This window comes from Corvus brachyrhynchos, unplaced genomic scaffold, assembly GCF_000691975.1.
Source record: "Corvus brachyrhynchos isolate BGI_N302 unplaced genomic scaffold, ASM69197v1 scaffold70, whole genome shotgun sequence".
Classification (NCBI taxonomy): Eukaryota; Metazoa; Chordata; class Aves; order Passeriformes; family Corvidae; genus Corvus; species Corvus brachyrhynchos.
The window spans coordinates 2,471,914-2,490,096 of NW_008236217.1; the positions used below are offsets into that span (position 1 = coordinate 2,471,914).

Here is an 18,183-nt window from a genome sequence, read left to right on the forward strand (position 1 = left end):
TAGAGATTAGCCCATCATACAATGCACACACAGCAATCAAGACCACGTACAAACCAGCCATAGTTACCAACTACAAGCTGCTTTTAACTACATTTATTCCCAGGTTGTTTTCTTCTACAACAAAATACTGTCACAGAGAAGGCCCTCACAAGCTTTCCAATTAGCTGACAAGGTAATGACCTACAAGAGTAACCAGGCAGTCAATACTGATTCATTCTACCAACAAAGAGCTTTAACAGCCATGATCTGTTACATGTGACTTGAACCAGAAACAGTATTTTCTTTTACAACCACCCTGGAGCATCATATTTCATTTTAAGAGGGGCATTCTGTCATCTTAAAAGCTGCTTTAGGTATTACTACAAGGGTAAATGGCTTTAGAAAGAGCTCCTTGGAATAACACTAAATTCTTGCCTGGGAAGGCATCCACTCGTTGCTGTTCTTCTCTGACAGAACAGCTAATCAAGAATTTGACAGCTTCTCCTCACAGTCTTAGCAATCCATTATAAGGACCATTTCGAGCTTACTTCTCAAATTCAGTATAAGCTAACTCCATCACAGAAAAAGCAAAGTTCTTGACCCAGCTGATGAAAGGACTAGAGTAAGACAGGAATTCAATTAATACAAATTTAACTGACTAAATACGAAGGAAAAGAAAGGTTTTTAACACTTGCAGAACCCACAGGAATCTATACATCATGTGAAATATCTTCATCCATGCAGCTAGCCACATGGGCCTTTCATTTAAATGACACGGACTTACAGACATTGGGATCCATTACAAGGAAAGAAGAAAAGGAACATACACCTGCTGTATCCCAGAGTATCACTGTATACATGCTAGACTAGAACAGGGAAGCAGGAGCTGAGGAATGATTGCATTTCTGGATGATACATGAAGCAGTACTTTGGCAAAACACGGACTTCGGCTTGAGAGCTGCAGGAGGGTATGGGAATGATGCATGTTCATGAACTGAGGTTGATCTGGCATGTAACAACAGACTATGGGAGAAATTTTAAGATCCAAACACTTCAGGCAGTACTCCTCAAGTATCTCGTTTTACTGATATTAAAGAATAGCTACTAAGTATATTTAATTGTAATAACACAGTTGGAACCTGCTGAGATAATATTCATAATTGGGAATGGTGTGCAGGCAAAATAAAGGAAGACATTTCAATGCAATAGGGGACAGAGGGAAGACTAAGAATTGAATGGTCTAGTTCACACATCCTTTACTCTTTCACAGGCTTCCTACATGACCCCAGAGGACATTAAGCATCATGATATAATAGATAATGTTCAAAATGTCTTTTAAAGAATCTTCTGAGAAGTTATGATTTGCATGCAGGAATTACAGATACTGTGGAAGTGGCTTTGTTCAAAGGAAGGCTAACTAGCACAATACTGGGAAGAATGGCTTTCTCCTAAAGGAAGGCATGTTTCTGAATGTCTTTCCTTCCACTATGCTAGTATACTTCCCTTTGCATACCAAGCTATTATGTAGTTACATTTTGCTTCCTAAGAAAAAATTCAAAGAATGCAAATGGGCAAAAGGCAATTCATGCTGTTCTCCACGTTCAAGATACATAAATATACACACTGCTTAAACAGAAACAGTTCCTGTATTAATAATAAAATACATACACAGCAACAAAAAGTAGAGTCAGAATTTAGTTTCTGTATCTGCACAACAGAACATACCACACATATGGTACCAGTATAACACACATGAATACTGTACTAAAAATTATTATTTTTCATAGAAAAATTAAGCTGATGTCTCTGATCCCTGCCTGAAGACACTGAAAGACAAGTAAAAAGTCATTTAACAGCAAGCATTCTCCTTTACATTACTGTCACCTATGAAATTATTATAGATCTTGTAATTTCAGTCCCAATCTCCACACCACAATACAGTGCTTAAACAAAAAGCACTTTAATTTCTTTAGAACTAAGCACAAGTCAACAATTTAAAATTACCCATATTTGAATTTCTAATTCAAGAACAACAGCCTAGAAGCCCATGCTCAGATTGTATGCAGAAAGCATGATGGGCTGAACCCTCAATTCATATGACTATGTATTCCCTCCTGGATAAAATCAGCAAATTTAAATAGTTTACAGTTTGAATTTGGCCCAGAGTAATGAGACTGCCTGCAAAGGACAACCTCATTCTCACGATCACAGCCTGCAGAGAGCATGGCTTTTACAACTTTATGCCTTCTAACATGATCCTTCCTCCGATTCTGAAGTCACAAGCTGTACTGTCTTAGAAAATGAAAATATATAAACCAAGCCCTACACTTGTAGCCTTGCTTTTAACAGCAAACAGAAGCTGACCTTCAAGAAAAGCTTTTGTCCAGTCCCTTGCAAAAAAAATCAGAAGTGCTACTTGGGGAACATTTGGTGTAAATGTCTGCTACAGTCTACATCAAGGCAAAAATCCACCAAAAATCTTCAGTGTATGGACTTCACTGTGCCTTTAGGGAAGAAATCCACAATATAAAATCAAATCAATCAATAACTTCCTTGTATTTTTATAGTTCCCTCAATGGGTATATCTCAGAAAGCTTTGAAAACAAATCAGAAAAAAAAGCTTTGAACAAAACTATACTTAACAAGAGGCATCTTTAAGTTAGACATGTACAACTAGGACTAAAGAAAAAAAAAAAAAAGAGAGAAAACATACTTGTTACCAAAGTTTTCTTGAGGAAAACCAACAGATTATTATTTACAGATACCATGGGCAGATTTTTACCAGGACAAGACCTACAGGATGTTGCTGGTCCTACACTTCTGCTCAATCAAGGACATTCAGGGCTAGAATGCATTAAATGCACTAAGGTAAACCAACATTTTTTGTTTACTTTTGAAACTCTCTACTACAAAGTTTGATTCTATTTAATCAAGAAAGATATGGGATAACAAGATTTTCACTCTCTGTGATCCTTTCATAAGCCTGTCTGGGCTATACATCTGAGTATCACCATACCGAGAAAGCAATTTTTCGGCCAAGCACATAAGTTCCTTTTCATCTTTGTGCAACGATCTACGGGACTTAAAACAACGATATTTTCACAGCAGCATAACTTTGTAATGGGAAGTAAAATCACCCCTTAAACCTAAGTCAGGGTTTTCCAAATAAACTCTGATTTTTCCTTGGATAATGCACCCCACAGAAAACTTCTATATGATGAGAGAGCTAGTTAAAAAATTACAAAAATACAAATTTTTGCTCAGCTGGTGTAGTGAAAATCCAATTTCTCTATCTAACCCTGACAGTGCTCTTGAGCCAAGGACTTTGACATTAAATAGAAGGAGAGAAAAGTTGTGTTTAACTCATAATGAAAATGAAATTTCTGGCAGCTGCAAGGACTAGTCACCTGAATTAGAAGTAAAATGCAAAGTTCCACCTTGGAAAACTTCCAACCTCAAAAATTAATCTGATCTCAGACAACAACTATCAAGAGATGTACTTTAAGTTACAGGCGCATTGCACCTTCTGCACATTTCAATCTACAAAGTTCTCAAAGGAATATGAATGAGAACCCAAAATTATGCACCTACCTCTGAGCGATCTGAGAGCTGGTTTTGCTCCAGCAATTTGCTCTTCTCCAAGCTATCATTTGCAGAGCAGTATTTCTTCACTGCTGCTGTATGTCAAGGATTGCTTCAATACATGTGCTTCCCCACTCAGAATTTATCAGGAGTCAGAACTGGAAATACACCTTCCCAATGTTTGTATAACCACAGCTTACCAATAGGGTTTCCCACTGACTCACAGGTTGCTCAGTGACTGTACTTGTCTTTGTTGAGTCTCAAAGAGTTACACTTACATGAAGTGTACTTTAAAAACTCATCATCCTGCCCAGCTCAGCATACACAAAAACTCTTAAACTGAGTCAACTCTTATTTGCTGCAGTGCTGCCAGACACTAGCCCCAGTCAGCAGACTTGAAGAAAAATCATAGCATTGGATGACACTTCACAATTTTTTATAAGAATGATCAATAAACTGTTATTTTAATGCCAGCAATACAAGGACACAGGCAGAATCTCAGTATGGTTTTGGGGTTTTTTTACATAAAATCACTCTAACAGAAACAATCATTTCACAGACACCTGAAGATGTTGCTGGCATCTTTAATCATCACAACAAGCTCAGTTTTCATTGCCATGTATTGAGAAATCTTCTGGTCCTATAAATCACCATTCAGACAGCCAAACCAGCTGGCTGTTTCAATCAACCAAACCATTCATATGGTGCTGGATTTCCCAACACTCTTCTGCCAGCTGATGCTGCAGGGCAGTTGAAGCAGTTGTTGCTTCAGCTGCTATGGGGAACAGGAGCATCAGACTGAGAACAAAGGGACAATCAAACAGCTATCTGCAGGAGCAGTCCATCACATCCTAACTAATATATTCCCCAGATTTTCTGACGTATCAATAGATCCCCATTCTTCTGCTACATTTGTCTGGAGTGCACAAAAACTAGAGCTTGCCCACAGCAGCTGCAACTATTCTCCTAAGAACAACATCCATTTTACTTCACTGATGGAAAGGGTCTGTCCCTGGGTATTGTTGCTAGCTGTTTCTCTTCATTATATACAAACGAATTCAGTAGCACACATTGATTGAGACAGCTGGTCATTTTTCCCTAAAGAGAAGTAAATCTCATTGTGTACATACCCAGAGGAATCAGCACATATGTGGCCTGGGCTTTATAGGCTCCTATGTCCCACTGGATGCTGTTCAAGCAAGCAGGGGAAACCAGATGCACAGCATGGAAAACCAGATTCCTCATTACACTATACACGTGGGTACTCAAGCAAGTGCTACTTACCCTTCTGGCTGCGACTTTTTCCTTCTATACTGCTGCTTGAGAGGACAAAAAGCTGCCTTTAAGATTGCTCAAAAATAATTCGGGTTGACAGCAATGGCTCTGTCCTCCAAGTTGGAAGACTGGCTCTTTCCTTTCTCTGCTCTGTTTTTAACCCTGCCCCATTCTTCCCAAGAAAGGCCAGTGCCTACAGTGTGGGAATAGACTCTGCAGAAGCCCTTTTTACTCCCTCCAGCGGGATCAGAGACATTATGAACTTCTGAGTCACGTTTGCACCTTCACAGGAAACAAATTCACTTCGTGTGCCAAAGCACAGACATTTTATGGAATGCCAGGTTTTCAATACATAGTTACTCCTATAGTTGCTGCCACAAGTGAGAAGAAAGGAAACAAAGCCACTTGCCCATTAACTCTACCCTTCAATCCTAGGCAGAGGACAAAGGAATGAAATTAATCCTAGGCAGACAAAATGGAGAGGAAAACACCTATCTATCTACAAGAAAGATGAGCCTCCTAATCAGTTAGCTCACATAAGATGAGGCACATCTCTTCTTTCACCTATGACTTGTCAGAGCCTCTCACAAAAGACTGCAGCCAAGTGCTTTGAGAAAGCTGAGATGATGGCCTCAAAGACAAACTGAGGTGTGGGACTAGCTGAAAATGACACAGACCTATTATCAAGGCTCAAGCTGGATTAAGACATTTGATAAGACATTAGGAATTTCCCTTCAAAATCCCAAATGAACTCCAGGCATCACAAAAGCAGAGTGAACTGGATGAATAAATCATCAAGTCCAGTTCCTTGCACCACTGGCCGCCCTCTAATAACTAATACATGTAACAGAGAATTTACTTATCTTATGATGATCCCACAAACCCACTGTAGAATAAACCCCAACTAGTTAAAAATTGTTCCATGTGAGGAAGAGGTGGAGCATTCAAATACTTTGAAACGTGTATATTTGAATTTCTCTCAACCAGCAATCGGTGCCCAGACAATAGTCCAGATGGAACTGTGCAATTTCTTTTAAGAATGACACACTGTAAGGACACATGCATCTGCAGATATGGATAAAACAAAAACTGCTAAATGGAACTAAATATGAACTGACATATAACAGATTTCCCCAGTTTTTATTGTGAAATGGAAATAAATAAAGGAAACAACAGCTATTGAAGTGAATAGGTCAAGTAATTAAAATGGTCTTATTTTTTAATTAGAAAACTCAACTTACACTAGTTAAAACCCATGTATTTCTGAAATGGTGTCCACTTCAGTAGCAAATATGAAAATTAAATATTTTGATACCTTTTGCAATCTCCAGAAGAAAGTACTTCTTGCTGAAACACCCAGACCCACTTTCCTCTGATTTCAGTGCGTTGCCTTCAGTTAAAACACTAGTATGTGTCACAGTGCACACAACACCAGCTGCTCCCACCTTTTACACACATCTCCACGCAACCCCACGCAAGGGAACTGAGCTTTTGCCCTGCAACTTCCCCGTTTTAAAGTAACGATTACACCCTTTAGCTTACCAAAACCAATTAAGCCTGTCTGGATGAGCAAAACATCCACATTCTGCAGTCTCAACTTCAGTGAGAATTCCCTGTCAAAACATATTTCTTCACCCATTAACCAGCAGGTTTTAACCGTGTCTTCCAACAGCCATCGAGTAAGGTCCATGGGTAATGTGCCTAACATTTCTCAATTCTTCAAACTCAAAGCATGCTTTAGTTATTGACAAAGGCTTTTTGTATTTAAAATGTTCACCACATACCAAAGGCAAACAGGACAAAACAAAGAACAACAAAGAAAAAATAACACCTGACAAGAAAAATAAGCTTAGAACCAATGCTCATTGCAGTGTTACATTTTACTTGCTCTCTTCCTCCTACACACTTCTACTTGGGCAAGTATTCTTTGTTTAATATGTTCTCTCATGTTCCTGGAAGTTTGCTTCAATATATTGAATGAGTTTTATTTTATAGTGAACTGCAAGCCACCAAACACAATTCATTACAGCACAGATTGTCTTAAGAGATGCTTCACACTAGCCTTGCCTGTGTTACTCCAGTGCTGAATGCAATTCATGTAGTCAACAAATAATTAAGCAAAAGCACGTTATAGCAGTAGTTTACTGACAAGCACAATGTTGTTAGAATAAATACAGAGTATCTTGCAGCCCAGCAGGGAGGAGCTTGTAATTTACTGCCCATGGATCCTGAATTTGCTACACAAGCACTGATCTCTAGCATATGTGCATGAGTAATAGCTTTATTTCTCACACAGATACCTCTAAATTTGGAAAATTTTTTTTCGCCCCTCTACAATTATTCATAAAATAAAATACACATTTCCAGGAAAATCTCCTTCAGATTAACTATGCCAAGACTTTGGAATTTAAGACTAATATGCTGAACTAACATCAACCAAGTATTTAAACCTATTACCTAATAAACAATACTTCTTCCACAAGAAGTACCAATTTAGAATAAGCCAATGCAAGTTGCAACCATGGAAATTCTGGTGAAACGAAGGAAAAAGAGTTCACAGCAAGGGTGGTGAAATGCAGGATGCCTAGCAAGGCTGCAAAATCTCCACCCTTGAAGATATACAAAACTCAGAGAGATGGGGCCCCGAGCGACCTGATCTCATTTGGAAATTGTAGCCTCGCTTTGAGCAGAAGTTTAAACAAGATTATTGTTTAATTGCATAACAATCTAAGGGATGCCCATAGGCACACAGGAATTATACCCACACCAAGTGTCTTATGTGCATGCTGCTTTTTCATCTTACAGAAGGAGAACAGAACACACCTGGATTCAGACATAAAATCTCTGTACCTGGGGTACGATAGACTGCACAGCTTGAAAAAGAAGCCACCCATCACTCAAGCTCACAGTTAATCTGAAAGAACTCTCACTGTTAAATAACAGCATTTATGTGTCCTGCATTAGCTGAGATGGAGTTAACTTTCCCCACAGCAGCCCCACAGTGCTGTGCTTTGCATTAGTGGCTGGAAAGGTGTTGATAACACACCACTGTGCACTGGCACAGCATCAGCACCCTCTCTCCAACATTCCATCCTCCCACACCAGCAGTAGGATCGGGGTAGGCAAAATCTTGGGAAGGGACATACCCAGGACATCTGACTCACACTGACCAAAGGGATATTCCACACTATAAGATGTCAGGGATGTCTGCTGAGATAAAAGTTAACAAAAGGAGGAGGAAGAGGGGCATTCATTATTTAAAGTGTTTGCCATCCAGAGCAACCACTTCATGTTCTGAAGCCCTGCTTCCTGGGAAGTGTCTGGACAACACCTGATGATGGACAGTAGAGAATAAAACCTTTGTTTGCATGCACGCAACATTTTGCTTTCACTTTAGTAAACTGCCTTTTCTCAGCCTATGGATTGTTTTCCATCTTATTTTCTCTCCCCAGGCCAGCTGAGAAGAGGGAATGATAGAGTGGCTTGGTGGGCACCTGGTGTGCAGCCAAGGTCAACCCACCAGAGTCCCAATAGCAGAACTCCAGCCATGGTAATGAGAGCAGAAGCACCTGACCACCAGTGACAACAAAGTCAATCAACAAAAAATCCCACAAAAGTTTCATTCATTGCATCTTTTAAAAACAAACAGAAATGAAAGAAATTATTTTAAAATTCTCATTCCAGTTATGAACCCACTTTGAATAATGAATGCCTGTTTTCTCTCAAGTGATTGTGCTATTCATGGTGCTAGTAAGCAAACAACTCAGAGCAAATTCCTCCTGAACCCATACTATTTAACTCACTTTTAAATAATTTCCCAATGAGGTAAATGCAACCCAAATATTACAGCAGCAATGAGAGAAAAAAATAATCTGATTATTCTTTCATAAGCAAATCCAAAACTAAGAAAACTAAAATCACTTTCTCAGACAGACTGCTTGAGGTCTTCTATTCCTCAATCTCAGAAACATAGGTATAAAATACTATTAAAACAAGCTAAACTTAATGCAAGAAACTATTTCCCATAACCTTATTTAAAATTTTACACAAATGTCAAAAGAGAGTAAGTGCTCTACAAAATGTTCTGCTGACTTAAAAAAAAAAATCTGTAAAATTAGCACACATGAGCAGCAATTTCTCATGAACGCTAATACAGCCAAACTAAATCCAATAAACATGATGGGAGAAAAAAAAATTGCAAGCAACATAGTTATTGCTTATCTGGAAGAAAAGTAAGTTAGGATAAACAGGAATTTTATTTTCTTTTGGTGACACTGCTGCAGTACCACTCTCAAAGTCCCATCACCAACATCCACTACAGTTTCAGTACTTCAATTGCTTTTTTAAATAAAGATGAGTTTATTTCCAAAAGACTGCCAAGAGTAGCTACTTTTCCATTTAAAGGATCCATAATCCTGTACATTTAACTGTGAGTGTCCCGAAATCATTTATGCTGCACTCTCTTCCTCACTGCCTTGCATCCACTGTCTGAGTCTAGCACTCCTCACCACACCGGACTTTATTCTAACTACAAGTTCATGGAAGCAAGAAGCATCTCTAATACTTATTTGAATGGTGCCTAGTACACACTTCCAGGCTGTGAGAAATTTGTTTTAATTACTCCATTACCAAACTGGGGAAAAAATTCCACCAGTTAACAAGAAATAGTGTAATCTGATGATAGGAATTACCAGTTGATGGATTCATATGCTATCTGTAGGTGGGTCTTCATCATAAGAGAACATTAAGTGCAAGACATTCAAATAACTACAAACTATTCTGAGGACGAACATCAATATTAGAACTCCAACACCACTTCTTAGAAAGTTTCAAAGTATCTGAATCCAGATAATTAGCTGGCACAACGATGAAGAGAACAACTGACAGCCAATTCAGCAGTTCATACAGGAAGATACAAGAGTCTACATCTAAATTGAAATTTAAATACCTCTTTATTGCTCCTGGAAGATCTAAACTGAATGGAATTTGATAGGAGGATGCTAAAGTGTCATCCACAGCCTTGCTTATTTCCTGCAGCTCTCTTAAAGAAACGCAGCCAAGTAAAGCAGCCAGTTCACAGTCCTGCGACTGAATAAGCCTATCTTGTTCTTCAATTTCTCTTCTTAGTTGTTGATCTTTTCCTTCTAATATGGCCAGTCTTGTTCGGAGATCTTCAATTTCTTTCTGCATAGAACAAAAACCAAGTTTACTATGAACCCTATAAAAGAAATCCATTTGCCCATAAGACAAAAAAGTACAAGTGTCAAAATTAGCATGTATTAAATTTGTCCAATTTAGCAAACATTAAATGAGACATCCTCTTGCTGAGACACAAAAATTCTCATGTGGGTTGTACTCAGAAACTCTAGTGCTTCCAATAGTCTGAAACTCACCACCTCCATTTCAATACCACACTTCAGGTTCCTCTTCCAACACCTACTGTCAGCCATCTTTTACTTTTAAAATAAAAATTTACCAAGTTCACATGTTAAAAACTTCCACCAAAAAACCAAATGTCAGATCACCCATGGCAACAGAATCTTTTCTACAGGCTGGCAGCTGAAGTGATCAAACATTTATCCTGCAGAATACCCCTGCAATGGTTTGTCTAATGGCTCCAATCTGACATGACTATCTAACCAGCCCTTCTGATAATTAACAGTTCATTTTAACTAAAAGCTCAAAATCCTTCTCTTTACTTAAAATGGGCAGAACTTCAACCTCAGTTGCACTCATTTTTCTAGAAGTTCAAACTGAGTGCATCATGATATTGATGTTTCTTGTAAGAGCAAAATATAATTTTCGGAATCATAGAATTGTGGAACCATTAATGCTGGAAAAGAGCTCCAAAATCATTGTGTCCAACCCTTGGCCAAACAGCACCTTGTCAAATAAACCACAGCACTAAATGCCATGTCAAGTCATTTCTTGACCATTTCTGGGGATGGTGACTCTACCACCTCCCTGGGCAGCCTGCTCCAAAGCCTGACCACCCTTACAGTGAAGAAATTCTTCCTCATGTCCAGTCTTAGTCTCTCCTGGTACAGCTTGAGGCCATTTCCTCTTGTCCTGTCACTTGTTACCTGGGAGAACAGACCAACCTGGCTACATCCTCCTTTCAGGTAGAGAGTGATAAGGTCCCCTCTGAGCCTCCTTTTCTCCAGCCTAAACACTCCCAGCTCCCTCAGCTGCTCCTCATCAGACTTGTGCTCCAGACCCTTCACAAGCTTCACTGCCCTTTTCTGGATATGCTCCAGCACTTCAATGTCTTTCTTGCAGTGAGAAGCCCAAAAATAAAAAAAAGCTTCACCAATTTGTACATCATCCTTGCACAGGTTTTTCCTTGAAAACCCAACATACAGCTTGCAAGGAAGGAGCACTTCTTGAAGGGATCTGGGTAGCTGAGTTAAAGTTGTCATTGAATTGAATGCCATACTGGAGAATTTGATTCTATTCCTACATTTCTTGCTGTCTCTGTGAAACTTTGCAAGCCACTTAAACTATTATCTTCCCACATGGCCAAAGACTGTATGTTCATCATTTCTATACAACCTGCAAGAGGTCTCTGACATGCTATCTATAGGCTCTCAATAGAAATCAAAGCTCAATTCCATGCTCTGATCACATTCAGTCCAACTAAAAATAAAAAACAAAAAGCCAGAAACCCAAAACTAAATCTTTAGTAAGTAAATAACTAGGCATTACAAAACTGATGTTAGAAACAACCATATGGCTTTTTATGGCAATTCACATCTCCATTCTCCATCTGAGCAAATGGCAGTAACACCCAAAATGGTGTTACAGAGATAAAATTAAGTGGGTTTGAATCACTAAGATGCAACGTTGATTAATACTGCAAAAAGAGCCCACTCACTAATTAATAAATTTGTATTCAAAAGGTTTGAGTGGTACACAGTAGAAGGGGTCAAATACTGAGTAAGGAAGAAAAAAAACAGTATTCTGAATATCTGAAGTGACACTTTATCTATGTATGAGGTAGCAATCTAGGGGGGGGAAAAAACCCCACGTACTTCAATATTATAGGCTCTTCTAAAACATACATACTATGCACAGATAACAGACTTTGGCATTTCTTTGCTTTTTTACAGCTTCACTTTATAACCTTAGCATTAAAATAATGTTTTCAATGCAATTTCCATGAAGTTTAGCTCACTAATGCTCATTTTGTTAACAAATGTACTTTCAGGTTTGCTGCACTGTAACCAGCTTCCCAAGTATCACTTAAAACAAGAAGAAATGGTCCTTGCATGTTCAAAGGTTGACTAGTTCCAAAATTTCAACTTATAATAGTCCTGCACACCACCAGGTTCACCAATTATTTTCCTCCTCCTTTGGTCTTAGATACAGGAACAAGAGAATGGTGTGGCCCACGTTTCAACCCACAGAGGCATTTGTCCAGGACAGAAAGGTCAGCAGACCAAAAACATGAGTTTTGCTCCTTCCAGTCTCAAATTAGGCTTTTAGTGTGCACAAAGGACAATTCTGTCTCTGTGCTAGTGGCTTGGGAATACTGCCAAAATCTTAATAGGCCCTACTTAATACAGAGACCTCCATATTCTGTGAAAACATAGTAATTGCAATCACTGCAATAAGCAACATACATGGGAACAGAAAGGAAGATGAAGGGAATCTGGTTTTACAATCACACTTTTAGTACTGAAATGTACAACATAAATAGATACCAGAAGTACACAATCTGCATTCACAGAAAGAAAGCTGCTCTGCTCAGGAATAGTTCACAGGCATTCTTGGGAGCATGGAAATTTTAATCAGTAAATTGGAATTCTCCTGCATTCTTTTCCAGAAATGCAAAGAAGCCTTTAGCATGCTCTTGGTCAGCCTCCAGGGACAGATAAAAAGGGCTTGAAGTCTCGGCATGGAGCAGCAGATGATATTCATCTCACTAAACATAAGCTGGAGTTTTACTTTGCAGATTTAAGTTTAAACTGAGATTTCCAACACGACAGCTAATCAGTACTGACTGTAAACTTCCAGCTTCACTTATGGACTGATGGTCTCAATGAAGTAGAGATTGTGGTAGAAACGGTAATACGTAAATTATAGATACGGCCACAGGTTTTCAAATCCCTGAAGACAAGTGCAGAACCAACAGAAGAGAAGGCAAAAGAAAAAGTAAAGAAGAGTGGGGCTGAGGAAAATTAAAAAAAAAAAAAAAAAGATTACTTCTGATCATGCAAGATTTTGGGCAGGAGCAATCTTTAGTGGATGCTGGGTGCAACCAATCACCACAGATCAGCCTTCCCCAGAACCTTGAATTCCTGGTAATTTTGATAAAATGCTAATAAATAGCATGCCTGCACAACGGTGTGGTTAATTTTTCCCTACTATAACTACAGAAGAACAAAGATTCAGTTTGTGCAAGTGTAAAAATTAGCTGTTGAGGAGTCTTAAGTACAGCAGTTTTCAGTTCAAAATCTTGAGGTGGCTCTTGGATGTCTAGATTAAAATAGTTTTCTGCACACTGAATGCTGAACTACACTTTGTCTCCTCTTACATGTTGATGAAATAAACCTGAAGAATACAAAGGTGATGAATAGGATAAAAAAGACATTTCTTCATCTAAGTACAATTTTGCAATGACCACATAAGATGTTTTTTTCTATTTCTTTGTAAGTTTTTAATATATACAAATTTATGTGTGTACACATGCAGAGATTACTACACTAATGGATGCACCAAAGGGGAAAAAAAAAATCACAAAAAATTATTTCAAGACCACAAAAAAAAAAAGGAAAACTAAGTCTACTAGGTCTCTAAGGCACCACATCGCTGAGTGTGATAACCAAGGTTTAAAAGACACATAACGAGACAAGACATTGAGATTTTTGAAGGACAGAGAAAAGAAAGAGCTAAATTTTGCTTAAAAGGCTTGCAGACTTAAAATTGGACAAATGCCATCTTGAAACATTCCGCTTGCCAAACTATCACATTGTGACATCACATGTCAGTATAAAGCTATTGTTAGCAAATGCTGGCTGCTTCGTGATGATTCCTTCATCCTTATGAAAAGCATCAACCATTTTTCAGGAATAAAAGCTGTTAATCATGTATTTATAATAAATTCTAACCAGAAACAGATGAAAAATTTTTGTCTTAAAATAAAACCTTCTGAAGATCAGTGTAGTATTAAAACATCAAATTATAACAAAGAGCACGCTTAAAAAGATGATGAGGAAAGTTAAAACACGCACACAAGCCACCAAACCTTCCAGCTCTGCATCTCTGTAATGAGATTAACACAACTCCTGTGGCTGCCATCTCCAATCATCACTTAGATTATCGACTGGACTCCAGCCAAGGCTCTAATTACTACACAGAAGCAAAGTCGCTATTACAATAAATTTATTTAATTCTGTGTGACAGCTTACAAGGTTTTCCCCACACAGCACTGGTTCTTATACACCACTTCCCAGTTCTGTTACCTGTAACCGTTTCTTTTCTTGAAAAAGCTGGTTTCGTTTCATGGCCGAAACCTGCATCCTCTCCTGGTAAGTTGATCTCAAAAGTCTATGCTCTTTTTCATGACAGAGACCATTTTCTTCATGTCTAACCCTTTGAAAAAAACATGACAAAAGCTAAAAATTAGAGGTTTTCATGAGTTTCAGTGTCTCAAGGATTAAACAGATCAGAATGCTACATGTTACCTTTAAAGTCATAACACTCCACCACCAGAATGATTACATTTCAAACAGATACAGTTAGAGAACAAGAGATTTTTTTTCCTTGGCATATCTTCCTTTATTATCTCAAACATTTACACTGTTTTTACAACACGATGAAGAAAGAAAATGGAAAGCTTGTATAGCTTCAGGCTTCCCCCAGCTTTATCATATTTCAGAAATTTATCCATCACTGCCTTGAAAGAGACAAAACTAAGGCATGTAGTTTCTATCAATACAGAGAAAAATCTCTTAGACAGAAGTTTAGAAACTTGCCAAAGCCATTTTTGCAGCTTCTGTCAGCTTTTGGAGACTACATTAGAGATCATCTGGAGTGTTTGCTCCACAATGCCAAATTTTACTTCTCTCTTGCACAGCGAGTTCTTTCAAAATCACAGTCAGTGGGCTTCCTCCCAGTCATCTGTACAACCCTCAGTTGTAAATCTTTCCATGACTGGACTCCAAGGTAATCAGCACATTATGTTAAGTATCAATTCCATAATCAGCCTCTCGAAATGCACCTGCAAACAATGCAAATCCATTTTGCCTTCCATGTTCCCCCATAAGGGCACGTGCGCTTGCTAGGGCAATTGCATTTCTGCGTTCATCTCTAGGGACAAGTGCATGCACCTCCACAAAAGGAGTACAGATTCATTTCAGTACCTTGTTTAAAAAATACTGTGTCTCAGAGTGGTTTTGAGGCATAATTTCCCACTGTGGTCTTGCAAAGCAAATACATCCATGCCTCATACAAAACACGCATTGTAAGTCTGGTTTAAGCATGATTAATCACACAATTATGATCTCCATGCACAGGTGTTTAACAAGCACGTTGAACCAGAGATTTTCATCTATTCTGCAGGACCATCAAAAGACAAACACTTTACTCCCTTCTCTGTGGGCTGCAGAATTTACTGAAAAAGCAAAATAAAGCCTCGGCACTAACATAGGTATCATTAAGCAAGATAGACATAATGACAAGTGTAACTGCATTTCTGTATTAACAGCATGCATCAAAGAGACATCCCTATTATGATGTGCTAGGCCATCACTGTGCCTTACAATCATTACAGGTGCCTGTGGCTCCAGCCAACCACACTTCCCAGCAGCTCTGATGCCACCTTCTTCAAGGTGGAGCTGCATCATTCCTAGAGAAGTATGTAATAAACTTCCAAGTGGCTGATCGAAATTTAGAAAACAATTTGATTATAAACATAATTTATTTTCAGAACCTTCTTGGAAATTCAATGTGTACTGTCTATTTGGGGCTGGTGGAAGAAAAACAAGATCTCTCTAATCTCACCAAACCTGACTGATTACACAACCACAGCATTTGTTGTTCCTAAGCTAAACATAACCAAATTGGGCTCCCACCACATGCCCCCAATATCCTGTGTCAACATCAAATGCATTCACTTAGAAACTCATCTCATAATTTAATCAAGTAAAATAAAACTGTGGCATGAATTTCAGCTTCATCTCTTAAGCTGCCATACACACTTTTCATTTCAGAATATTGCAAAAAGATGAGATTGACTTAACTACAGTAAAATTGCAATGATCTGGTCTTCTGATGCTAGTCTGATCACCTTTTTTAATTTTCCAGGTAAAAAAGAAGTCTTCTTGGGTATATTTTTTTTTGTTCCAATTCAAAATGAAAACAAAAACTGAAGCCTACAAGTTTTCCTTGGAGAAGCAGTTATGTTTTCCACCGTACTATCTAAAACTACTGTTGGAACAGAAAGAACTTAAACTCCTGTACAGAAGACAAAAGGTACTCTTGCTGTATCAACGAGTCACCACAGACAAAGCAGTGTAAAAGGCTACAAGAATCAAGCAAGCAAAATAAAAGGGTGTCACAACAACAGTATTCAAACTTAAGCTCAAAGAAAGGAGTGTGCACAAGACAAAAAAGAGAAGAGGCTATCCATCTGACCCTGAAGAATGGCACTGCTCCGACCTGTGCAAAGAGAAGAGTTACAGATCTAATCATCCTAAGAACAGGAACACTTTCATAAATATGTTATAGCATCTATTTTATATATAAAAGTATTATATATACATTATATAGGATAAAAATAAGCAAACTGTATCTGAGGGATGCTTTAGTGACTCAGTTTCTATGATAAAGAAGAAACACTACCTCTAATGCCAAAATCATTATTACAAATTAATGCATAGAGCAAACACATCTTAATGACGAAATAGAGAATGGCGTATCCTAATCTTTAAGGGAGAGTTAAATAGCCTCTTAGAGCTTCAGAACGTAGAAGAAAACAGCTCTGAAGGAGTGCAGTTTGTTTTAAACCTCACTTATTACTAGATGCTATAAATAGAGGCTAAAAATACCTTCAAATTTTCCAATTTCACCAAAAAAAACCATTATCTGTACTTATTCTATCTAATTTTCATGTCTATCAAAAATTACACCCAAATGTATTGACTAGCACACTGCAGCCTTTATATGAACAAGCTGCCAGAAAACAAAAGGCTTCTCTTCTTTCATTTGTGCTGTTGCATTTGAGAATAGCTTTCAATACCTAAAAAGTATTCTCTTCTAACAGTAACTAGGAGCATGGATGAAGACAGACCAAGAAACAGAAACAATTTCTTTTTCCTAAGGTAAGTACCCCTCTTGGGCCATCCAACACATCTTGCATTCCCCCCATCTTTGAAGCCATCCCTTCAAGACAAGGTTTAGAATTTATTTTTGTGGCTTTGTACAGTGCTGAGCTCAATATTGCTGCTGTATAAGAAGCGGCACACAAAAGGAAGCTCCCAAAGATCTATTCATATCAAAAAATAATCTGGTTTTTATTTTCTATTTAAATATCCTTTCATTGCCTGAAAGGGAGCATCAGAATTAACTCCACAGGGAAGCGTTGCTCAAGCTGCGTTGCTGTTGTATGCTCAAGCTGCCGTGTCAAGGATTCAATCCCATTCCCACTCAACATCAATGAGAAACATTCTATTTAATTCACCAGTTCATCATGATCAATGTTTTTCAGGGGAATTCTGAAAGAACTGTAGAAATAAAAAAAGGGGGGCAGGGCGGGACTTTCACAGACAAGCTCTGATACATTAGGCGGTCATTAAAACCCTTGATCAAAATTATTCATAATTTGTATTCCTCATTTTGAGAAAAAGAGAAGCATCATTTTACACAATCATGAATCAACAAACTTACCAATGATCAGCAGCCCAGCGCAATGTTGCCTGAACTTGGGTCATGAACCTATCCAAAAAACTGCTGACTGATGGCTGCCTTGAAGGAAGCTGAAATTTTAAAGAATTTTTCTCCTTCTCCAGTTCTTCCAGTTTCCGTCTAAATTTATCAGCTAGAAATTAAATTTAGAAAAAAAAAAAAGTTAAAAACTGACAAAAGTGTCCTGTTTTACCTGGGAGAAAAACAAAGTCTCTCAACAAAAAGTAAAATCTACCTCTCTGAGGGTTCTTCTTCCTCTTTTCATAAAATATATCAATCTGTTCTGCTCAAGGGCAAATTAACAAGACTAGAATGTAAAACATCAAATAACCAAGATGCCAAGCCACTTTTTTCTACAACAAGGACAAAACTGCAGGCTTCCCAGCACTTTTTTCATTTCATAGGGCTCCAAAGAATTGGCTCAAAGTTATCACCCATGCT

The 18,183-nt window shown here is 38.2% G+C and overlaps 1 protein-coding gene across 2 annotated transcripts in view; it reads right to left on the reverse strand.

The window, feature by feature from the left end:
• DISC1 (disrupted in schizophrenia 1) overlaps window positions 1-18,183 on the reverse strand; it is a 173,725-nt gene that overhangs the window by 118,338 nt on the left and 37,204 nt on the right. For both annotated transcript variants that reach the window (XR_001865580.1, XM_017745360.1), the window contains exons 3-5: window positions 17,725-17,875; window positions 14,301-14,430; window positions 9,785-10,020 (exon numbers count right to left, since the gene is read on the reverse strand). Coding sequence is in view for 1 of the 2 variants with exons in the window: in XM_017745360.1 (XP_017600849.1) it covers window positions 9,785-10,020; window positions 14,301-14,430; window positions 17,725-17,875 (517 nt within the window). In the remaining variant the exon portion in view is untranslated. The remainder of the gene's footprint in view (window positions 1-9,784; window positions 10,021-14,300; window positions 14,431-17,724; window positions 17,876-18,183) is intronic.